At 48.2% G+C, this 24,373-nt stretch overlaps 3 protein-coding genes across 8 annotated transcripts in view; 1 reads left to right on the top strand and 2 right to left on the bottom strand.

Moving 5' to 3' along the window:
- Positions 1-5,730, top strand: part of LOC308578939 (uncharacterized protein) — a 32,320-nt gene extending 26,590 nt beyond the window's left edge. For both annotated transcript variants that reach the window (XM_081179533.1, XM_081179532.1), the window contains 4 exons: positions 741-912; positions 1,817-1,950; positions 3,236-3,337; positions 4,492-5,730. In XM_081179533.1, the coding sequence (XP_081035659.1) occupies positions 741-912; positions 1,817-1,950; positions 3,236-3,337; positions 4,492-5,163 (1,080 nt within the window). In that variant the 3' untranslated portion in view covers positions 5,164-5,730. The remainder of the gene's footprint in view (positions 1-740; positions 913-1,816; positions 1,951-3,235; positions 3,338-4,491) is intronic.
- Positions 5,731-8,330: 2,600 nt separating this feature from the next.
- LOC308578686 (E3 ubiquitin-protein ligase RNF183-like) lies at positions 8,331-8,939 on the bottom strand (the record flags this gene model as incomplete). The annotated part of the gene is made up of 1 exon (XM_081179158.1): positions 8,331-8,939. One exon carries the CDS (start codon positions 8,937-8,939, stop codon positions 8,331-8,333), a length of 609 nt encoding a protein of 202 aa, XP_081035284.1.
- A 7,983-nt stretch (positions 8,940-16,922) lies between these two features.
- LRSAM1 (leucine rich repeat and sterile alpha motif containing 1) overlaps positions 16,923-24,373 on the bottom strand; it is a 29,969-nt gene continuing 22,518 nt past the window's right edge. For all 5 annotated transcript variants that reach the window (XM_081179535.1, XM_081179537.1, XM_081179534.1 and 2 more), the window contains 6 exons: positions 23,203-23,298; positions 22,789-22,887; positions 22,476-22,607; positions 21,852-21,933; positions 21,491-21,624; positions 16,923-20,990 (listed from right to left, as the gene is read on the bottom strand). In XM_081179535.1, the coding sequence (XP_081035661.1) occupies positions 20,865-20,990; positions 21,491-21,624; positions 21,852-21,933; positions 22,476-22,607; positions 22,789-22,887; positions 23,203-23,298 (669 nt within the window). In that variant the 3' untranslated portion in view covers positions 16,923-20,864. The remainder of the gene's footprint in view (positions 20,991-21,490; positions 21,625-21,851; positions 21,934-22,475; positions 22,608-22,788; positions 22,888-23,202; positions 23,299-24,373) is intronic.

Raw genomic sequence — 24,373 nt, 5'->3', positions numbered from 1 at the left:
GTCTCTCGTTGCGAAGCCTCTCTGTGCCTTGGCATCCCAGCTTCAGTGACAATGGGTTTTCCTAAATCAGGGGTGGGGGGACTCCAGGCCCCTGGACCAAAGGCCACCTTCCAAGCCTATGTGCCTGGCCCTCAAAACTCCTTCCAAGCCACGCACCCTCACCAGTCCTACATTGCACCCTCCTTGAGTGCTTTTGCCTGGCTGGATCGGGCCCAAAGCCTGTCTTATTCTCACAACCAGATGTCCCAAAAGGGAATTCTACAAGCAGGATTTGTGCTCACCCCACTTGCAATTCCCAGGAACAGCATGCTGCCTCCAATGGTGGAGGGAGACCTTGTGGGTGCTGGCTGTGCATAGCTTTTCCTGCCCCATTGTTTTGTCTAATCCGCTGCTAAAGCCATCTAACTGTTTGGCCTTCATTCTATCTTGTGGGAGAGAGCTCTGCTGTGTGAAGATGTCCTTTCTTTTGTCTGTCCTGAATTTTCTGGGGAAACCTTTTCTGCTCTCCATTTTATGCACCTTTGTCGTGCATGCTTTCTCCTGACCTAACTAAAAAGCCCAAGGCTTCTGCCTCCCCTCGCTCCTCATAGTAGACCAGTTCTTCTGGGTGTTTCCTGGGAGACTCATTCTTAGCATTTGGGAGCCTCCAAAAGCACAGCTCTTGCATCCTCCCAGGAAAGGTCTTGTGGGCTCTCCTTCCCCATATGTTCTCCTGTCTCTTCTGCTCCTATGCATTGCAGGTCAGGATCAGCAAGGAGCTAGCGGAAGCCACGGCGCAGATCTCCCAGCTCCAGCTGGAGTTGACCCGTCATCAGAAGCAGGAGATAGATCTCCACTCCCAACTGAATGAAGCCCTGACAGAGTCGGAGAGGCAGAAAGCCCAGGTCAGCCGACTCTGTGCACAGCTGGCAGGTAAGGGAAGCTGAGAGGAGGCGCTGAAATGGCAGAAGAGCACTATCCAAGCACATGCAGAGTAGTTTTATCATCCTAGGAAATTCTTTAGGTTGCAGGTAGGGAGCCTGTGGCCCTCCAAGTATTACTGGCCTTCACCTCTCATGAGCCCCAGCAAGCGTAGCCAGGGATGATGGGGTTGGAGTCCAGCAATCTCTGGAGGTCCTGCTCCTTAGGGCCTCCTGCAGTGTAGCTGTTAAAAACTCAGACACACAATCTCCAAAAAGACTCTTGACTTTAATTCCATCTGTTTAAAAAATGCAAGCTTCTGATCTCTACAAACTTGATTGATTATATTTCTATGCTGCTTTTTGTTGAAATGAATCTCCAGCTTACAAACAATAAGTAACTTTAACATAATATAACATAATAGAAAATGGGTTTGTGCAGATTCTGCACCTTCCTTGCCCTGCATGCAAGAGCAGAGCGGTGTAAGAGTGAGAAGAAACATGTGATATGTCTTTAAAGTTACACGGAGGCCCCATCCACACTATACAGCATTATCATGCCACTGCAGTCAGTCATGGCTTTCTCCCAAGGAATCCTGGGAAGTGTGGTTTTTTTTCCAGCTGCCAATAGTTGTGTTGAAGTGGAGAGCCCTGCTTAAGCAGCCATTTCCAGCATAGTTTAACAGTCTGGGAATTGTAGCTGGGGGTGATGGCAGACTGGGGTGTCCCACCACCTCTCAGCACCCTTAAGAGAATGTTCCCATTTCCCAGAATGTTTTGTGGGAAGCTGTGAGTGTTTAAAGCATATAGTTCAGATGGCGCTGTACTTAGGCTTAGCTACAGCAGTGGATGGAAACAGGGACATGTACTGTGGCGCAGGCTTCATCTGTCACTGGCTCTCTGCCCCACCTCCACAGAACATGAGAAGTTGTCTGACTTGAAACGCAGATACCAGGAGGTGAACCTGATTGCGATGCAGTTGGAGGAGAAGGTGGCAGGCCTGGACGCAGAGCTGGCTTATCACCGCGTTGAAATTGAAAATCTGGATAAGGTAGTGTCCAGGGGTGACAAAAGTCATCACCAAGGCCAGAAGTGGCTTCCTGGAAAACTCTCTGAGATCCTTAGGATTATCTCAGTGCGCCCCCCCCCCCCCAGCATTGCACCCTTGACTGTTTTTTGCCTCCCTGGAAGATGCCCTTGAACTCTGATCATGCGTCTTCTTTCATTCTTAAAGGGAGGATTGAAAGGGACAAGTGGGGAAATTAACGTGTGTTGCTCCACCTACTTTTACTCCTGGCAGGCGGCCCCCAAGAAGTGATAGTCAGTGGAGTCTAGTCTATTAGGCAAACAGGGCACTGCCCTCACCCAGCCACCACTGGCTTGCCTTCTTCCTTACAGCCAATCAGGATGTGGCTCTGCCTGTCATTGGACTCCTTGCCTTCTGCCCCACCCACCTCAATGGGCAGGAGCCACCTATCCTTGGAACACCTCTGCTCACTCTGCTGGGTTCTCATGTCTGCCATAGGTCTCTCTGCTTACTGTTTATTACAAGGGCTCCTGAACTGTGGTCTGCAGACCACCACTTAGTTAATGCTGGTTTCCTGCTAGCTTTCCCTGCTTAAAACCACAAGAAGCTCAGGGAACGAGAAGCTGTCACCACAGCAGGAACAGCCAGAGCCTGTGAAAGGCAAGGTCAGTGGGGCTCTCTTAAAACATCTTGATGGAGGGTCTGCGGTTCTAATGTGTCCCACAAGCTTGTTACACATCTGTGCTGTGAGCCAGTGTGATGCCGTTTAGTAATGCAGAGACTGAACTGCATTACTGTATATAGAGGTTAGCGTTAGCTGAAAAAGCAACTCATAAATTACATGTTGTCAAAGGCTGGAGGACCCTGAAAAATTCAATGCAGGCAATTGGGTGGGATTTTACCTTGTATACAATCTGTAGAGAGAGACACTTGACTCCCTGTCCACAGTACAGTGTGAAATGTGGCTTGCCTAATTGGTCCCAAACTTTTGGAAGGGCACCAGGTTGGCAGAGGCAACAACAGTTAACAACAGTTTAAAACAGTTTACAGTCTCACAAATAAGGTATCTCCTAAAAATACACACAGATGTGTTCCTCTCTCTGTAACAAACCGTGAAGTGCTCTTGAAATAACAAGTGTTAAGGAAAGTGGCGGGGGGACAAGCAGTAGAGAGAAATCTTAATCACATTCAGCAAAAGCAATGGCAAACCACACTTCTGTAACTTCAATCGGGAGTTGTTACCCATTGTCCTTTCTGATGTTGTTTCCCTGCCTTCTGACTCTTTGGCATCATCCTGCCCCACGTGAAGATCATCATCAATGAGGTCTTCCAGTCCCTGCGGGGCCAGTTCAACTTGGAGGAGTCCTATACTGGCCAGGAGGTCCTGGGTATCGTCCTGAACACCATCAAGGTACAGCCCAGGGCAGATGGATCCTGACACATGAATAAAATGCAGATTGAGTGAACTGGTCTATCATTTCTCTTCCTTTTTGTATGGTTCCAAATGTCATGAGTTTGGGTGCCAGAGTTTTGGGTGCAAGGTGCCCATAACTACTGGGTTTAGTAAGTGTTAGAATTTAATCACTGCTTGGAGAGTGAAACTGAAAGTCAGACGCTTAACGGCTGGACTCAGCTTCCTGTGGTGAGGAGATTGCTTGAGAGGTGGGCCATTAGAGAACTAATAATGAAGATGATGATGATGATGGTAATGATGAAGATGAAGATGATGATGATGATGATGATGATGATGATGATGATGATGATGATGATTTTATACCCAGCCACTCTGGGTGGCTTCCAACACATATATAAAACATATTCAAACATTAAACATCTTTATAAAATGGAACACTTCACCAATTTGCAGAGGCCATGCTAACCTCTTTATCAATCCAATTTTAGTATACAGTATGTGCTGCAGACAGAAAGATGGGCCATCAGCAAGACAGACACTCTACCAGCCAGCAGATGGGTGAAGCCCCACCCAGAGCTTTGAGATAGTGAGTTTGAAGACAGTGCCAATGTTTTGGTTAGGAGGAAGTTTTAGGATTTCAGTTGGCTATGGTGTGATCAAAAGAAAAAAGGCTTTCAGTCTGTTAAATGCAGCAAGCTGGAGAGGCAGGATCAGAGCACAATGCAGACTGACAGTTTGAATTAGAGGTTGCAGCAATGGGAAAAAAGGGACTCTCTTGGAGTGTATGCTCCATTACAGGCTCAGGTGTAAATAAACTATATATCATTATGACACCACAGTCTACACTGTGCCTCATTTCCAAAGAAACACAGACTAAGTGCCTAGACCCCTGGAGATTGGGGTGGCATTTAGCCCCATATTACTAATCATGGGAGCAGCAAAGAGGGTGAAGCCCAGCTCTCTAGAAATAACAGGTTGTATCTAAGGTACTACAAAGTGAAAGTCACTTAGCTGTGCCTGTGTGGCTGAGTAGGGATTCAAACCCTGGTCTCCTGAGTCCTGGTTAGAGACCAACCATTACACAGTACTTTCATCAGGGGCTGCAGTCGTTTTTGTGGCAAATAATCCCCCCTCCCCTCTACTTGTTCCAGACAACAACTCTGCAGCTGCTGGAGAGTCAGGAGGAGCAAAGGGGGAGCAGCAGCACCGAGGAGGAAGGACCTGCGGGAAGGAAGCAGCCAAGTGCCGCACCCCTTTATGGGGATCCCCACAGCAACTCTCTCCTAGAACCAGCACCAGTGGCATCCCCCGCTCCTTTGGCTAATCTGAAGGAAAGCTCAAGCAGTCCTCCATCCACCGCTCTCGAAGGAGCCCAAGACAGTCTGCTTTTTGCAGCTCCTGAGGCTCATTCTTCGGAAGCACCGGTTGAAGAAACACGTGCAGCCTCTGCTCAAGCTGCAAGGTCGCCTCTCAGGCTCTCCGCCAGAATTGAGAAGGAGAGGCCAAGCACTCAGGGTGAAATGGACACAATAGACACCGCCATTCTGGCACCTCCAAATCCAGCGGTGGATGAGATGGCCCCTGCAATGGAGGGGCCCACAACGGGTCCAGAGGGCAAGGAAGAGAGTGGGGCAAGTCAGCACACTGCTGGCCCCACTTCTCAAGCTGCTGTAGCCGACAAGCAGCAGGACTTGGCTGGAGCCTCACAGCCAAGACCAGCGTCCAGCCCCATGGAAGCGGATTCCAGGTCTGTGCCAGGGCGGGAGGGGGACGGGAACTGTACCTATGATGGGTCTTATGGTACTCAGTGCCTTGTGTTCTGATCTGGGGCTGATCTGGATGGAGATGGGGTTTTTCTGTGAGCCTCCCCAGATGCTCATTTGGGCTGAGGTCGTCTTGACTTGTGGTTTTTGAGGCTGCTGGCAGGAAGAGGAGTGACACTATCTCTCTCTCTGTAGCAAATGTCAATTTGGGACTTTGTCTGGCTTCAAAGAACTGACTATTTAATTCACCACTGCCGAACACACCTGTACCCTACACGCTTTTGACCCAGCTGCTGCTGGGAGTAGTGGTGGGTATCACCTTGTACAGCTCCTCCCTGTGGAAACCAAACTTAAACCTATTGCCATAGCTCACCTCCAGTTTTGAACCTTGGCAAAACCGGATCTTGAAAATAATAATAAAGTGCAATTAAAATAAATTAACCCTGTTGCCTCAGTTCTTTCACTTTAGCAAGGCAAGAAGGGGAGGGGTATTTGCGTGGTTATGTATGCCAAAAACCCACTCACCATTTATAGGGCACCTTAGGTGCTTCACGTACATACACCCGATACGGTAAGAATTAGCACCAGTCCTGTGAGGGAGGCCAGTATTAGTAATCTCTTCGTATTGCAGGTGCGGAGGCTGAAACAGAGTGAAAGTGGCTTGCCTAAAGGTTGAATGGTGAACTCAGGATAGGCACAAGGCAGTGCCTTGGTCCTTATCTCGACTTGGAGGCCGTCAATGTAGCACCTGCAATGCAGGAAGCCATGGCCACTGCAATCTCCCCCACAATCCAGCCTCTGCATAAAGATTTCCCGGGAAGGAGAGCCCACCCCATCCTGAGGCAGGTAGTCCCACCATTGAACAGCTAATACAACTTGAAGATTCTCCCAGTTGAGCTGTAAGCTGTCTGCTACCTCTGATTGCTGGCTCTAGTCTTTCCTACTAGAACAACCAGAACCAATCTGCTGCAGCTTCTGTGATTGAAGGGGAAGCTCTAGCTCCCAGGAGCCACCTGCAGCTCTCCTTCTGATCCCCTTGAATCTCCTCAGTACACCCACCTCACTGGCTCTACTTCATATATTCACTGAGCTGGGATTTTGTTTGCCAGCCTGGAATGAGGCCTGATGTTTAGATAGATGCCACAAAGCAGCTTTTACAGCATGTGAAAGATTACATAAATGCAAAAGTGAACACTTTTTATTTATTACATTACAGTTCTATCCCACCTTCCAAAGGAGCCCAGTACAGCAGACAACAAGGCAATAAACTGACACACAAAAATTTAGAACACCTAAAAACATTTTTTTTTATTAGCCACCTCTCCTCAAGATATCAACATGTGTTTCAGTACCTCCTGGAATGCTGATGATCAGGGAGGCAGGCAAACCTCACACTGGGGATAGAGCAATTTTGGGGAGCCCCTTTCCTGAACTTAAGGAATCCGTAAGAACTGGCCTGACACATCCCTGTAGTCACAACCTACATTTAAAGCGCTCTGATGCAGCAATAGTTATTTCTGGGAACTGTAGGAGACCCATTGTTCTGTTCACAGTTCAACAGTGGGCAGAGTTCCCTGTGAAAAAGGGGTTTGTTGCAAAACAGCCAGGCAATTGCAGCTCTTTCAGGGATCTCCTAACTGCTTTCTGTGGGGATGGGTACCATAGTTTAAGGATGTGCTGTGTAAAGTAGTACTTTATTTTGTATGTCTTGAATCTGTTGACATTTGGCTTTATTGGGTGCCTATGACTTCTAGTATTATGAGACATTACTTGCCTTTTCCCTACATGAAAAACTTGCAAATGCTCCAACTTTTAATGGCAGTTTCCAGTTCTTGCCTTCAGCTGTTCATTAGGGCTTGCAAACCCTGGTACCATACATATACCTAGACAGATGGTCAGATAGCTATAAGTCAAGAGATCATGGCAGGGATGAAACAGCCTCTCCTATCAAATGCTGCCATAGGCTACACTCAACCTGGGCTTATCACATCACCAAAACACCAACCCTGGGCAGGAGTTGCTTGATTACAAAGCCGGTTCCCTCTCCTGCTGCTTAGAATCTGGACCCAGATCACCTTTTCTTGTTCGCTATGCTGTATCTTGGAATTGGGGCCAGCCCAAGACATTTTGGCATCTGAAGCGAACCGCAAATAGTGCCACCCCCTGGCCAGGGAAGAAGGGGTGAGTGAAGTTCTGCATCAGGAATAAGAAGTGGAATAAAGATCTACCTTTGGAACAAGTGGGGGAGTCAAAGCAACCTTACCCAACTGTTGAAGTGGGACTCAAAGGCCATCATGGGCAGGAAAGGGACACTTTCTGAATCACGTTGGCTGGGTGCAGAGTGCAGGATACCCCAGAGAGCAGGAAGGAGTGAGCCACAGCTGTTGCTCTCACCACAGCACCAGCAGCAGTGGGAGATGCATTCCTTGAAGGTTGAATCTGCTGCCTCTGTGGATCCTGATGCCCTAAGCGGTTGCCTCACTTTGTCTCCTGGGCAAACCAGCACTGCTTGGAATGTCCAGGATAATGATGCTGCCGATTCACTCTATATTTTCCCTCAATAGCTGTCTGCCTTTGCTTCTTGGTAGATGAAAGCAAAGCACTTTGGAAGCCAGCTGGGCTCTTTACAATATGCCTTGTGTGACCCATGCAGCTAGATCGAAGCTGGGTTTGCTGGCAGCACCTTGGTGCCATTGCAAAGAAAGTCTGCAATCCTAAGCATACTGACAGCACCTAATGCATGGTAAACCAACAGGGCTCGTTTTGAGTAAAACCATTAGAGATGGGGCTGCTGGATAAAACTTATCTAAACCCCCAAGTAAGTCCAAACTACAATCCTGAGAAAGCATTGGATTAAAAAAAAAGAAATGTTGCTGGAAAGCTGCATACAGATGCCTAAATTACTATTTTTATTTTTATTAATTAAATGTATCCCTCTCCTTTTGGCAACTCAGAGCAGCTTAGAGAATGACTTGCATAAAAACCCTATACATAAGTTAAAACCAGGGGGGAAAGAAAAATACAACACATTAAACCATCAAGCCATTGATAGTTAAAAGCCGAAGGCCTGGTTAAAAAGGAACGTTTTTGTCTGGCACCTGAAGAGATGTAAATATGGTACCATGCTGGCATCTCTGGGGAGAATTGTCTCTGTGTACTAAGACCCACAAAGTGCCTCTTCCTCTTGGCAGAGAACATGTCTTCCCCAGGCTGCCTTCCCAGCCTCCCTACTTGAAGAAGACCAGCGCAAAGAAGACTGAGACAATGAGGAGAATGATGGTCACGGCGAAGCAAAGCCTCAAGTTCTCCACAGACGCAGGAGCCTCAGAGTCTCGGGAGGAGGCTCTGTGGGGAAGCTCTACCAAGACAGGGTTCTGCACTTCTTGCACATGGAACCAACTCCGGAAGCCCGGTCCTGAATGGAAACCCGTTGCTGGATACACCGGCACAATGCCACTGACAGTGAAGATAGGAGAGCCGGTCCGGTAGTTTAACTCCATGTCCAGAGTCAGGACTGAGTCACTGAGAGGCAGGTCCAAGGCACCCGGGGAGTCTTTGCTGTCTCCCAGTTCCTCTCTGTCCTCCAACTTCCACTCTCTCTGGGGAGCTATCTCACGTAGAAGGGCTTCATCGTTCCTCAAGGCCTGGAGCCCCGCTTCCGGCACAAGGGTCACCATGCGGCAAAATGGGCAGACCACGAAGGAGAAGGCCGTGTTCTGGCAGACCAGTTTCCTCAGGCAGGCTAGGCAGAGCGAGTGGCAGCACCACAGCAACTTTGGCACTTGCCCACTCGAAGCCTCCTTGTAGGCCTCGTAGCAAATCCCACATTCTACCATACGCGCTTCTGGCCGCAAATCAATGGCAGGAAGCAAAAGCGCCATCTCCTCTCTTTTCTACTGCCTTTGAGATGGTTTCTTTGCCAGCTCCCCTGCTTTAGGATTCTGACTGAGAACCCCAAGACCACAAAGCCAGAGACCCCTGAGACTCAGGAGCCCTCTGCCTGTCTATCAGCTCAAATAGTTCAGAATCCAGGGAGAGACTCCTTCCAGGTGGCTTTCAAAGACTTCTGACCCAGCTAAATACCAAGGGCAGTGCCCCAGTGTGCTAATTGAGGGCTGCTGGCTGGCAGATAAGGGCGGGATCTTTGTATTCCAAAGTGACACCAAGGCTGAACTTTAATCCTTAATTGATGACTTGTTAACAGAAACCAGCTTGTTTTGTTTGTGAAGGGATCTCTCTCCATGGAGCTGGGGTGGGGTCAGTGCTGGGAACTGGCTCTGAGGCATGCCAGCCTAGGAATATCATTCATTGCTGTTGTAAACAAAAATTGCCCTTTTCCCTTATGGGGTAATCCTAGAGTCCTTACATAGGTTCCCTATTGGTAGGAGAAAATAACAGAGGCCAACCAGAGAATATTGAGAAGCAAAGCAGCTAGTAAGCTTGATCTTTATTGATCTGTTGCAACAGGGTACTCCCCTCACACGCAGGAGAGGAAGAGGACCCCCAAAATTGCTGTGCAAGGGCTTATAAAGACTTTTGAAATTCCCATCCTCTAGATCAAGACCACCCCCAGAAACATTATGCATACATCACAGAAGGGGTGTAACCTAAGACCACCCCTCAGATACATCTCACCTACATCACAGAAATTTAAATGTTGTTTTTCTCTTGTCCTTGTTTATCTCCTGTCTGGCAGGTTACTTGACTGGATTTCCTGGGGAGCCTGGCCATTCTTTTGTAGTGCTAAAATATTTAGTTCCTGGGCCATGCCACAGGCTCACACCCTATTCATATCTTAAATGTGCCCTTAAGACAGGATTTGTGAGGAAAGAGACAATGGGGAGGTTTCCCACTTTGACCTTGTAAAGAAAACATTTACTCAGTTTAGGAATCAAAATGGTTCCAGGTGGTCTTCCTGTGCTGATCTATGTACGTGCTTGGTTGGTACACTTATGAACATTACCATATATCTAAGACCATAAAATTCCTATCACATTGCTTCACAGATTTAAAAAAACCAAGAGCATGCTACTTCCTTCAACCACATGCCCTCCAACATTTCTCCGATGAAAATAGGGACTTCTCATTCCATAATGATAATTTTACTATTTATACCCCACACATCTTACTGGGTTGCCCCAGCCACTCTGAACAGCTTCCAACATATATAAAAGCATCATAAAACATTAAACAAACTTCCCTATACAGGATTGCCTTCAGATGGCTCAGGGGTCGGATAACTCCATCCCCTCCAACATTTCTCCAATGAAAATAGGGGCGTCCTAAGGAAAAGTGGGACATTCCAACATCAAATCAGAAACCAGGATGGCTTCTCTAAATTAGGAACGTTCTGTGGGATGTGAAACACATAGCATTCAAGTAATAATAATAATAATAATGATTTTTATTTATACCCCGCCCTCCCCAGCCAAGGCCGGGCTCAGAACAGCTTACAAGCAATAATAAAAAGAAGTTGAATGATTACAACTTAAAAATAAAATTAAAATACATTAAAATATTGAAACATTAAAATATTAAAATGTAGCCTCATCGCAGGAGGAGAAGGAAAAGAAAAAAGAAAGAGAGGGAGGGAGGGAATCAAATTGGCTCCAAGCCAAAGGCCAGGTGGAACAACTGTCTTACAGGCCCTGCGGAAAGAAATCAGATCCTGCAGGGCCCTGGTCTCATGAGGCCGGAGCCAGAGTTGAAAAGGCTCTGGCTCTGGTTGAAGCTAATCAAACTTCCTTAGGGCCCGGGACCACTAGGGTGTTGCTGTTTATGGACCTTGAGATTCTCCGTGGGGCATACCGGGAGAGGCGGTCCTGTAGGTACGAGGGTCCTAGGCCATGAAGGGCTTTAAAGGTCAAAAGCAGCACCTTAAATCTGACCCTGTACTCCACCGGGAGCCAGTGCAGCTTGAAAAGCACTGGGTGAATATGCTCCCATGGCAGAGACCCCGTGAGGAGCCTCGCTGCAGCATTCTGCACCCGCTGGAGTTTCTAGGACAGCTTCAAGGGCAGCCCCGCGTAGAGCAAATTACAGTAGTCAAGCCTGGAGATGACCGTCGCATGGATCACTGTGGCCAGATCGGGGCGGGAGTTCCGATTTTTTTGTGGCGTTCGTACGGAGCCCCCGGTCGTCTCACGGACTATTGACCCGTACACCACTAATCCGCTGCCACCAACCAGGTCCTTCCTGGTAAAATCACTTCAGTCTCAGTCAGCTTTTCAATTAATAAAGAAGAGTGTATTTTATTTCAGACATAAACAAAACTTTTACAGCATTCCAAACGGTGTTCCTCTTTACTTTCTTACTCTTATGTTCCTCTCTCAATCTCTGCTACCTCCCCAAACTCAAGGACCAACTGCCCTAACTGTCTCTCTATTACCAACTGCCTTTCCCAACCAGCCAACCCATTAAATCCAACCAACTACCTACCCACAACTCCCAACGGACTCTCCCAGAACTCGTTTCGTACAACATTCCTAGAATGAACATACTAGGGGATGCTTCCTGTTTCCTCCTGAGCTGGGACAAACTTCCTCTGCATGTCACTAGAGGTGAGCGTGGCCTAACCTGGACAGGGGAGCACACCTCCTTCTGTTGCTTCTTCTCTATTTTTGTTTCTCTACGTGCGAGCAGAAGTGACTGCTTGTCACTTGGGACTAACTCCCTTATTGGATAGTTACACACACACACACACACACACACACACACACACACACACACTTTTGTAACCTAAGTCTGCCTTCAGGGATCCAACTGTGAACTGAATGAAGTGAGTAAACTACTTTAATAATATTGTTGTGTCTATTCTTTTTAAGAGGGACAATAAGGGATCTTACCAGGAATCTTATATAGAGAGGCTCAGACGAGCCTGCAATAAGCAAACTGCTGTGTGGTGTAGTGGTTATGAGCGGTAGTCGCGTAATCTGGGAAACCGGGTTCGTGTCTCCGCTCCTCCACATGCAGCTGCTGGGTGACCTTGGGCCAGTCACACTTCTGTGAAGTCTCTCAGCCCCACTCACCTCACAGAGTGTTTGTTGTGGGGGAGGAAGGGAAAGGAGAATGTTAGCCGCTTTGAGACTCCTGGAGTGAAAGGCGGGATATCAAATCCAAACTCTTCTTCTCTTCTTCTTCTGCTGTGTGTTTAAAGTGGAATGTTTAAACTTTGCTAAAATATAGAACTTGCTAACACAGGTTAGGAAGGATATCATTAAACAATATATCCTCTCCTACCTCCCTGAACATTCCCACACGTTCCTGGTAAATATGGACACTTGGAGGTTCTGCTACCAGTACTATTTTTCTAGAAAAAGATGTGCCAGAACTCACCATGAGCACCTCCCACATTCTCTTAGAATGGCAATGGTGCCCAGAGGCAGAGCTAGCTGCTCCAGCACCTGGAGCACATGCTGTGAACCCTGGAGCAGGGCTAGCCGCCCACAGGGATAGAGCGAAGCATCCCAGGGAGGCGGCACAGAGATGTCACCCCCCCCCCTCAGGGATGACCATGGCTGTCAACTTTTCCCTTTTTTATAAAATATTTATTAAAGTTTCACAAATTATACAGACAAACACAACAATACAAACAAACACAAACAAAAAAAGAACAAGTATAATTTCAAACCCTTATTTTCTTATAACTTACTTCTCCGACCTCCTCATACCTCCCCTTTCTGCATTCCCATTTCAGATTTTAATTCAGCAAATCCTCACCCTTAAATTTATCTAATTTTTAACCTTTCTTTTCTTTTAACTTAATCCTTACAACTGTAATCCACTTAATTTCTAAACCAGCATCATTCTAACATTCATTAATTTTGCAATGTTTCTTAAGATAGTTCTTAAATTTCTTCCAATCTTCTTCCGCCGTCTCTTTTCCCTGGTCTCGGATTCTGCCAGTCATTTCTGCCAATCCCATATAGTCTATCACCTTCATCTGCCATTCTTCCAAGGTGGGTAGATCTTGTGTCTTCCAATACTTTGCTATGAGTATTCTTGCTGCTGTTGTAGCATACATAAAAAATGTTCTGTCTTTCTTTGACACCAATTGGCCGGCCATGCCCAGGAGAAAGGCCTCTGGTTTCTTAAGAAAGGTATATTTAAATACCTTTTTCATTTCATTATATATCATTTCCCAGAAAGCCTTAATCTTTGGGCACGTCCACCAAAGGTGAAAGAAAGTACCTTCAATCTCTTTACATTTCCAACATTTGTTATCAGGCAAGTGGTAGATTTTTGCAAGCTTGACTGGGGTCATGTACCACCTATAAATCATTTTCATAACATTTTCTTTTAAGGTATTACATGCCGTAAATTTCATACCAGTGGTCCACAACTGTTCCCAGTCAGCAAACATAATGTTATGACCAATATCTTGTGCCCACTTAATCATAGCTGATTTGACTGTTTCATCCTGCGTATTCCATTTCAACAGCAAGTTATACATCTTTGACAAATTCTTAGTTTTGGATTCCAACAACTCTGTTTCTAATTTTGACTTTTCCACCTGGAAGCCAATTTTCCTGTCCAATTTATAACTTTTCCCTTTTTTAAAGGGAAATCTTATTCGGAATAATAGGATTTCCCTTTAAAAAATGGAAAAGTTGACAGCTATGGGGATGACACCTGGGGAAAGCCACACCCACTGCACCCCCCTTCCTCTGTCAGTGATGGTGCCCACCTGAGACATACCAGAACTGAATTCCAGCAAGTTCCAGCTGAAAAAAGCCCTGCTTCCAACATTATAATTATCGTACCAAAGAGCTTCGCAGCTTCTATCTCTCTCTTTCACATACCCCACCTGTCACACACTCCAAACTTACATAACAGCAAAGGTTATTCCCCAGGGTTGCCAGTTCAGGAACATTCCAGACCCTTCCATTTCAGGTGTAACAGGGAGTCCTTGGAGCACCCCACAATCACCTAACCTTGATTCCCATAGGTTCAGGTTGAACGTCACAAGCAAGAGACTTTAGCCAGGTGATAGAAACAAAAGAGCAGCCAGTAGGCCTGATCTTTCTTGTTGCAACAAGACTTCCCACGGCCGCAAAGACAAAGCAGCCAGAAGCCCCCATCAATAGTTACATCCGTATTTTAAAGTTTCCCATAAAACATCTCAGGATGCATCATTAAGACATCATAGATCTGTCACAGAAAAGGTGTGGTCTCAGGTAGAACCTGAGATCCAGGCATACCCCTGTCACGCAAATATACTCTTTGACACCTACTCCCATTCCAGTACCAAGGAAAGTATTTACAGCTCCTTGGTCCCTGAGTCAAATCAAATACACCCCTCTGTCTTGTCTGGCTTCATCCCACTATAGGATGGATAGGCATAGTGACTGAGGTGGTTGGATATCTGTCTGACACTCTTGGGGCAGGATATCACTGGCCATGACTCCTTTGGAAAGCCCTGCAGATGTGTCTGTACATCTCGGGGATTATGGTGGTCTCACTTACCCCTCCCCTTATATCTCACTTCCCTGGATCCTAAATGCCATTGGAACTGAGATGATTGATACAATGAGTGATTTCCGATGAATTTCTAAAGTTTTCCCATTGAGCCAGCACATAAATACATTTATCAGTGAATCACTACATTTGGTATTGACACTTTGCCTTGTTTTCCTTTGTTGGAGACCTGGGGCCCAGCGGGGAGTCAGAGACGCCTGAGCTGAGCTTCCCTTGCAGATGCAATGCCTTTGCAGATATGTTGCTGTTGTTTTCTCTTGACACTAGAGGATTTGGTTTGACAGGTGAAAAGGCAGAGAAATACCTCAATACCTCGTGTGTGGTATGTGTGTGAGTGAATTGTTTGCTGGTGTGCAGTGGAGACTCTTTATCTTTGTCTCATGGTGTGGAGTCGCAAGGCTTGTGAAGGGTGGGAGGTATCTCACCCCCCTTCCCATTTCCCACTAACACAGGGCCCAAACCTGAGATGCAAAGGCAGTCCCTGGTGATGTCACGAGGTGTGCCCTGGAGATGGAGGTCAATTGAGAGAGGAGAGCAGAGGAAGGCAGGTGGGGACAGGCTGAGAGCAGTCTGAGGTTGGTGGGGCAGTGTGCCATTTGGCCTCATGAACCTGTTTCAACTGCTGGAAAGTTAAATCACATCGATTGGGCACAAGCAACGAGGAGCATTCCAGGCAAAAAAAGACACACCCCTTAAGTAAGCATTATTCTTTTGTGGCTGACAGGAGGACGTTTCCCAGCTGCAACTGTTGTACTCAGTGGCTTGGCTGGAGGACAACTTTAGCATCTTTGTGTAAACAGCAGTGAGGACCTGAGGCAAAGGGCAGTTGGTGGTGTTTGGCACCTAAATAAAGAGGACAGTCCAGCTTCCCAACCAAGCGTGAAAAACTGGGAGAATGTGGTCAAGCAACTTTGAGGCAGCTTCCCAACCCCTTCTTTCCTGCTCCCAAAAGCTGGGAGTCAAGATTTTAAATGAAATTGACAAGACACTGGCTTTTTCTGTCATCTATTAATTCCAACTCTGGGGAGTCCAACTCTCCCTCCCACCCTACCCCCAAGACTTTTTCTATGTCATGCTGGAGGAATATGTTGACCTGACTGATACTTTGGGAAATGGTTTGCCCATTTACCCTCTATACAATTGGAGAACTCTCCATTTATAATACTAAACTTGGCATGAGGGTTCCTAGGGTGGGGCGGCAGACCTTATTGCTGTTTGTATGTTGGGTGCCATTTTGAATCAAGATGGCAGACTGAAATTTCAGTTTGGCATGACTTTGCCCGTTTTGTGGCATATCTTCAGCCACAAGTAGAGATATGATCGCGAGATTCAGCTCAGGAGTGCTCAAGGTGTGTGTGGGGGGGTCTTCATTGATGTTTGGATGCTGGGTGCCATTGTGAATCCTGGACAGTACCTGTGTGTGTGTTATTAGTGTAGTGGTTGTTAGAGGAGAGGTAGTACCTTTGGTGGAGGACACACCATGCTCCTTCTGTGGTAGTTTGTTCTCAGCGAGCCAGCCAGCAAGAAATCATACGGAGTAAGTGAAGTTAACTCTTTATTAGAAGAAAAAAGGCCTGCTCGGGATACCAGGCCTAATGAGCACAGCAACTCTTCTCAATAGGTCATGCCCCTGAGGCTGCCTAAATTTCCTCCTTCCCTGGATTCTTTTAAAGCAATCTGAGACTTTGCTGACATGCCTGTGTCTGCTCCTCCCTCTTCATATCTCTTCTGGTTCTGGTAGACCAGGGAGGTGGGAAGGGGAGCTAGTTCCTCAGCTCTGAAATAAATAATTCTTTTTCCCTTTTTACAATATGAAACTATTTATTCATTTAAGGTTCAGCCTCACTATCAGTCTCATGGATCATCCCATAAAATGCTGCAGCTTTGAGCCAAGGGTTCCCAAACTGGGTTCCATGAAATTCATTCAGTTGGCCCATAAAACACAGGTTGAATTCAAATTGAAATGCAATAAAATACAATGCAAGAAACAAAAGGAGCAATATAAATACAACAAAAAAACACAACAAAAATGTACAGCACTGTGCATTACAGCTGCTACAGCAGGCAGGAAGACCATCAAGTGGTCCACTGAGACTGTCAGCACTTTTCAAGTGGTCCACAGGGGGAAAGTTTGGGATCCACTTCAAACACACCTCTTTCTGCAGTTGCATCCAATGTAGCACTAGGTAACTAATTCAGCTAGCACAAGGTTTCATGCATGTTCAAGAACTTCTCCCCCTCCCTTTGCACAGTGTGTCCCCTAAATCTGTTCCAGGGGTTCTGCCAACCATTGGATACCTGCCCATCCGTCTACCCTAAGGGAACAGGAAGAGACAATGCAGTTTGAGTTTCATACCCAGTTTTTATTTCTCTGCTGGATACATGTGAGACAATCACATAAAAACAGACCAACACTGGGGGAAACAGAGATTCGTGCAAGACGTGCAATGATGGCAAAGGGGTCGTTGCTCCAGCTAAGCCACTGCCTGAGTCCCTGGCAGAGGCCAATGATCCTTTCTACCAAGGGCAAAGCAAAAGTGGGCCATAGGCCTATATCTGATTTACGTGTACAGTGGCACCTCAGTTTAAGAACAGTCTGGTTTACAAACTCGCAAAACCAGAAATAGTGTCTTGGTTCGCAAACTTTAACTCGGTCTAAGAACTGAAACTGAATGGTGGAAGGGCACCAGTGGCGGGAGGCCTCATAAGGGAAAGAGCGCCTCGGTTTAAGAATGGTTTTGGTTTAAAAACGGACTTCCGGAACGGATTAAGTTCGTAAACCGAGGTACCACTGTAATGGTGTCTTCTTCCCCCAGGGCACCTCTGCAAATTTTGGCTCTGTGAGTGGGTGGAGGGTGAAAGAAATCCTCTCTGCACCCACCGAAAAGGGCAACAGTGTGCAAAGTTCTTTGGGAGAAAGTGAAGGTCCCAGCATAGGCACCCTGAACTTGTGAGTAGAGGGATTCGAACTCAGGCCTCAGGGTGGCTTCCTACTGGGAAGGGAAGGCAATTTTGAAGCACCGACCCATTGACTGGTAAATAACATTATAATAATTTATTATTTATTTGCAACCCACCAAACATTTCCCTATAAGGTCTGTTCTTCAGAAGCAAAACTAATTGGTTTTGTCTTGAGGTGGGAGGAGTATAGGAAGAAGAGGCATGGCTCACCTGACATGGAGCTGTGGAACCTTTGGCCCTCTAGAGTGCATTGCACTACAATTCCCATCATCCCTTGCTGTTGGCCATGCCATGCTGGCTAAGGCTGATGGGGGTAGGAGTCCAGCAACAGCTTAAGGGACCACAGGCTCCTCACACCCCATGGCCTACCACTTGCAATCCCACAGAACTAGACCCCAAGGCATAAGACTGAGAAACCCTCCCTAGAGGCCTTGCTGTGCTCCTCACCCCACAGCAAATGCCCAGGCAGTGACCCATCTCTCCTTCACTGCTTTGGGAGGGCCCAGACCCCCAACTAATCTGTGCTGCCCACACCGCACACCAACTGCCACACAGGTCTGTCTGGCCTTGCCCCTGATTTCTCAGCGGGGTTCTTTGGAGATGTGGTGGCAATGGGAGCACAGCAGCATGTGAGAGATGGGTGAAGCCAGCACAATCCCATGCTGCAGCCCAGAAACATCAAACTAGGGTTGTGAAACCTGGTGGTGGGGAACTTTTGGCCCTCCATATGCCGCTGAATGAGGTATAGTTGAGGGAGCTGGGTGCATTTAGCCTGGAAGAGACTGAGAGGAGATACTATAGCCATCTGCAAACTGCAAAAGCCACATGAGATGTTTGTCTGCTAGACAAACCTAACAAGTGCACATTCTTGCTAGTTAGTATGAGAAGCGGTTAATACCACAGAGGTGTATTACTGAAAGGCAGATACTCAGACCATAGAAATATAATTGGCTGTGTGGTGTTGTTTCCGTTCCTCTCCTGGATAGGAAGCATATAGTACTTCATGTAGCTCTCGCCCTCCCTTTGACTAGTGATGGATGCAGACATGCTTCTGCTAGCTTGAGTTTTAGGCACATGCATGAAGCTGGTTATACTGTAAATATACCGTATTTTGCCTGCATGGTTTTTACTGCCACTGTTGCTGTGAACCTATGCATGATTATAAAGTAAGTAAATCTTACTTTACAAGTTGCTGCCTGTTTTTTTGTTTAAGTGGGGTAAGAAGGGGGAATCCAGCTTACTTTGTTAGCTGGACTTGCTCAAAACAAAGTTCTATAGACTAATTCCTATGCTTTATTTTGTTTCAGCCCACAAACATGGGTGTGTGGAGGGATATATTGCAATTAATATATCCTCTGCTACCTATTAAAACCCAGCCCCCACAAATACCAGTAGCTTCAAGAAAAGAGACTGACATCAGGAGGAACTTTCTGACATTTAAGAGCTGTTCAACAGTGGAATGGTCTCCCTCAGTACGCTGTGGACTCACCCTTTACTGGAGGTTTTAAAGCAGAGGTTAGATGCCCATCTGTCGTGTATGATCTAGTCGAGATCTTTGCATTGCCAGGGTTTGGATTAGGTGACCCTCTGGGTCCCTTCCAGCTCTACAATTCTGTGGTTCTGTTCTATATTTGTACCCTGCTGTTTCTCCTGACAGGGACTCAAGGCACCTTATCCCTTATCTGGAAGGGGAACAAATCACCCTGAGCAAGGAATTGTGGGTAGGTAGGTGGAGACGGATTACTGAGGCACAGCCTCCATGACCAGGCATAGGCAAGGCCTCCCTTACATAAGGTTTCTGCCAATCTCTCCCCTCTTGGTTTTCCTTGTAAGTTTTCCTTGTAAGCGTGAGGGAACTTTACACTCTCCAGACATTGCTAAACTACAGCTCCACTCAGGCCCAGCAAGCATGGCCAAAGGCCAAGGATGATGACAGGAGTTGTAATTCAGTCTCATTTGGAGTGGCAAAGAATCTCCACACCTGCACTGGGACTAAGGCTTCCTGGAAGGCAAAACAACACTTCATTCTTCTGGTGCATTTTACCTTTTAGTTATAAAATATTTGCGGATCCTTTTGGAGAAAACTGATAGAATAAAGCACTGTACTGCTGATCATGTTAGCTGACTTTGCGAAAAAGGACAGACCTCACCTCTTGGCTGTCATGTAGTTCAGATGTAGGGAGCCTTTGGCCCTCCTGTTGTGGCTGAACTACAACTCCCATAATCCTTGGGTGCTGGCCACACTTGCTGAGGAAGTTGGGAGTCGTGGTTCAGCAATGCCAGAAGAAGCCAAAAGGTTTCCTCACTCACCTGGCTCCAAGAGAACACAGGATGATGAATGTGAGTGAGCGGTCAGGCAGTGAAAAAGGCTCAGGGGCCTGTTTCTTGGAAGTTGCAAATACGAGTGTCCACTTTCTCCTGCCAGGAAACCTGCCAAGCAAAACCGGGTGGAGGCTGGTTTCTTCTGGAGGAGATGTTGCCTTGGCAGACTATCAAGGTCAATTACTGACCAGTGAACCGAGAGGGATGATGAACCAAACACACACATACTCCACTAGCGAAAAACGTGTAGTGGGTGGGACGAGACCTCCACCCAACCAGGGCTCTTGCTTGACTTACCCACCCACCCTTTCTGGGGTCCTTAATGCAGTCATCCCAGCTAGAGGGCACCAGGTTGGGGGTGGCAGCTTTAAAACGCTGGCCTGGAAAGAGTTCAAAGTGGTCTAGATTGGGAGCTGGATGCTGGATGGCTGGGAATCACCAACCACTCTCTCCCAGGGTGACAGATGGGACAGCTTCCAGGCACTTTTGCTCCACTGGGTGCTGCTACAGCTCAGCCAGTAGTGGCCTAAGACCCAGCCACAGAAATACATACATATATATATATGGACTCTCTTCTCCTGTACTGAAGCTCCTAGAACCCACTCTGCCCATAGGTTGGGACTGGCATCTTTAAATAACCCCTGCCAGGCTGCCAGAGAAGATGTGGTGTTTGCCTGTTCCCCAAAACGTGAGAGTAGCTTTTCAGGAACTGCAAGCACTGTTCTGCCCTCAGCCCGGAGATGTGCCTCCATCTTGGCCTTAGAGCAGCTACAAGCCAACAGCTGAGAGTTGGGGAGGGGGAGAATTGCAGCCATGCTCTGTGAGCAGAGGATGGTGATGGTTACGCAGACAAAGAGCAAGGAGGTAGTGCATATCCCGGACTGGCCTACACAGCACACCAAAAGAACCATTGACCCCACCCCACCCCTGGCAACCCAGTGTGCAAGGTTGAGGGGGAAGAAGCGGGCACATGATGGGAGTGACGCTGTCCCCATGTGGGGCTATCCGCTGTGGAAAAGACGGATGCGCTGGACGATATCCTTGCGGCACAGCGGGCAGGTGCTCAGGGCCTCAGAGCAGGTCTGGCAGCAGCAGACATGGCCACAAGTCAGGAATACCACCTGGGCCTGGGGGGGAAAGAAGAGGAAGAGGCAAATGCTAGGACCACAGCTCTTACCAACAGCAGGGCCTCCTAACTACCTCCCCCTTGCACACATGTCATCAGAGATCAGGGTTTTATTCCAAAGCATTCTGATCCTGCGCTTCATCCTCATCCCCATACCTCCACAACAAAGCCTGCCAGAGCATCTGACAAACAAAACAGTTTCTTCTCTCAGGTTTGACATCTAAGACATGACACACAAGGAAAAAAGGATGGGAAGGAGGAGGAAAAAAGCAAGTTCAGGCACAAGATAAGAACATCATCAGAGGATCCCTGCTGGATCAGGCCTTGAGAAACATCACAGATTAGGACTGATGGGTCTTAGGAAGGCCTTCTATAGCCGTGGCATAGAGATGGAGTAGCATTCCATTGCGTCACGCTAATTCCCTGATGCCTCTGAGGATCACTGACTCTGCCTGACATGCAGGTTAAGCTTTCAAAACTCCTGGGTGGAGGTCAACCTACCTCTCGCTCCATGCAGACCACACACTCACAGCGGTGCTCTTCTGGTGGTGGGGCAGAAGGAGCCATGGCGGTGGGGGGCTCTCTGCTGGTCCCCGGAGCAGCAAGCTCTGCCTCTTCTGTAGGCTTCAGCAACTCTGCAAGTAATTGGAATGAGCTGGGCACTGAGAACAAGCAATTTTATGCAGAGTGGATGCTTTGCTGATAAGCTGGGCTGAAAGTCAGTGGAAGAATGCCAAACCCCCACTCTCCCAACAAGCTCATGAGAGGTGGCGAGGGGAATGGAGCTTGTGCCAAACCTCAATCTCTGCTCCAACTATACAAGGCAGCTTATGTCCTTAGGAGAGAGGATCCAGCAAGTTACCTGGGATGGTTTCAGCCACGGCGTGGATCTCTCGGGCCTTCCGGATGATGGAGTGCTGCAGGCCTGTCTCTGTGATCCCCATCTGGAAGAGGACATAAGCAAATGGCAGAGCGCAGAAAGGAGCCTTCTGAACAGCATGGTTCTCTCCCAGGTTTACTTTTATCCATTTCACTGTGTGTGGAACTTCTATATCAGTACAAATTACGGTCCAGTCCAGTGAAAAGTGGCGGGTGCCCATCGAGACTGGCAGGGAGCCCAAACGGTAGGCGGAGCCAGCTCATGCCTGCCACAGCCAGAGCCAATCGCAGGCAGAATCAACTCATTTGAAGGTTGTCCCCATCCTCCTCCCTGCAAGGAGCAACCCTGAGACTTAAGAGCAGGGTGAAGGTGAGAGGTTGTGTCACCTCCACCCCCTGGACTGGTTGTGAGAAGGTATGCAGGTGGGGGTTGGCTGAGTGAGGGCAGATTGAAGCTGGGGGGGGGGGGAGAAAGCACCCCACATGCCCAGGCTCCAATGGTGCAGCCCAGAGGAAAGTTCTGAGGGCTGAACAGAGAGGCCCTAAAGGAAGCACCCAGCCCCTGGACCTGAGGTTCCCCACCCCTGCTCTAACCTTCCCCACGTACCTTGGCCAAGTCACTTGGGACCATGGCGCTTAGCATTTTGAGCGAGATCCGGTGATGTGCAAAGACGGGCGTGTACTGGTCGGCTGACAGGTCTGCCAGGAGCTTCACGAGCTGCCGTTCCAGTCCTTCCTCCTTCAAATAAAAAGGAGAGCAGTGTTGCCAGGTGGCCTCTTGACTGGGAAACCCAGACCCAGGAAGCCTGGAACCTGCCACAGGTGAAAGAGGAGGCCAGAACCATAAGGGGCTGCCAGAGCCAGTGAAGCCCATGGAAGAGACAACCTTCTTCACCCCAGCACTTCTGCTAGCCAGTCACCTGCAGCCGGAGTGAAAGGGGCTTCTGGTCCAAAAGCCGCTGGTACTGAATCAGCCAGTAATTCTCTTGCTTTGTCTCACTCTTAGCTTCCAGCTCCCTCTGCAAGGAAGAAAAACAGAGAGCCAGGGTGGTGTAGTGGTTAGGAGTGTCGGACTAGGATCTGGAAGAGACCAGGGTTCAAATGCATGCCTCCCTTCAGCTTCTTGGGGGAAAAGGTGGGATATACAAGCAAACAAAGGATCATCATGTGCAGCTTTTGCTGATTCCAGGAGTGTAGCCTGACACCTGGCCTCCTCCAAAGCACCTCTGAGAGAGGGGCAAAGCCACCAGGTGTGGAAACGGGCAGAAGGCTGAGCCTGTGTGTGTGAGTGGGAGAGAGAATTAGCCCCGCTTACAGGTGAGTTGTCTCCTTACCAAGATGGCCTGCAGCTCTTCCTCCCGCTGCCTCTTCTCCTTCAGCAGCTGCTGCAGCAGGTAGGTGAGGGCTTGCCGCTGCTCTGTGATTGCCTCCTGAAACGCAGCACACAGGCATTAGGAAGCATGCACCATGAGGACTGTGCAGCAGTGGAAGTGGCTGCCCTCAGAGGAGGCAGCTGGCTCTTCCTCTTAGTGCAAGCCTTCCAAAGCAGAGGCTGCTCCAGCCACCTTTTGGGGGATGCTCAAGCCTGCATCCACAATGGGGAACCATAGGCCTCCTGGGGTCTGAAGGCAGCCCTCCAGGTGTCTTTACCTGGCCCTTGAGACTCTCCCCAAGCCGTGCCCTATTTCCCCAGGCTGCATCCCCCCACCCCAGGATGTGCCCATGAACTGGGATATAATGCTTCTTGCTTGCCTTGATGGAGATAGAAGGAGGGAGGTGTCTGCGTGTGAACCTCTGACTTTTCCCGCTACTCGAATGTAGCACATTGAACAAAGAGTCACACCAGTTGCTCCACCCACTTTTGTCTCTGGACCTACCCACCACTGGCATTTGGTCCCTGGAAGGCTGCCCATGAAGCAGCGCTGCTGTAAAATGTTCCCCACGCCCAAGGCTAGAAGGCGGCGTGCAAACATCGTCCTAGCTCTAGGGTCTGAAGTTCGACCTGGACCATCCTGGATGCACCCTCCCCCCATCTCCATATTCCACTGCCTGCTCCCCAACTTCCAGATGCAGCAGCAGAGATTCAAAGGAGCTAAGCTGGGTCACAAAAGCACCAGAGGTTCCCTCACCCTCATACAGAACCTTCTGTTTGAGGTTTGTTTAAAGCAGGTGGGGAGGCAATTTGTTGTGGCCCTCCAGATGTTGCTGAACTGTAACTTCCAGCAGCCCCAGCAGCCAGCAGGGCTTCCAGCCAGGAGGAGATGGGAGCTGCAGTCCACCAACTTCTGGGCCCCCCTAAAGGTTTCTCTCTCGCCTGGTTTACAACAAGGATGGCTAATGCGGAGTCCCCCAAATGGTTTTTGGCTACTCCCAAATTCTCTGCCCTCACTTGAGTGGATGGAAGCCGAAATTCTGCATCACTCCATTTGTTCTGCTAGCCACGGGGCAAAGCGTTGCTCAGTTTGCTCAGCTCCTGCCCTGGCTTCAGAGATTTCAGCAGGCTTT

This window comes from Podarcis bocagei (assembly GCF_964188305.1).
Source record: "Podarcis bocagei genome assembly, chromosome: Z".
Classification (NCBI taxonomy): Eukaryota; Metazoa; Chordata; class Lepidosauria; order Squamata; family Lacertidae; genus Podarcis; species Podarcis bocagei.
Note: the sequence above shows the minus strand (reverse complement) of the source record. Positions and strands in the feature narration are given on the sequence as shown.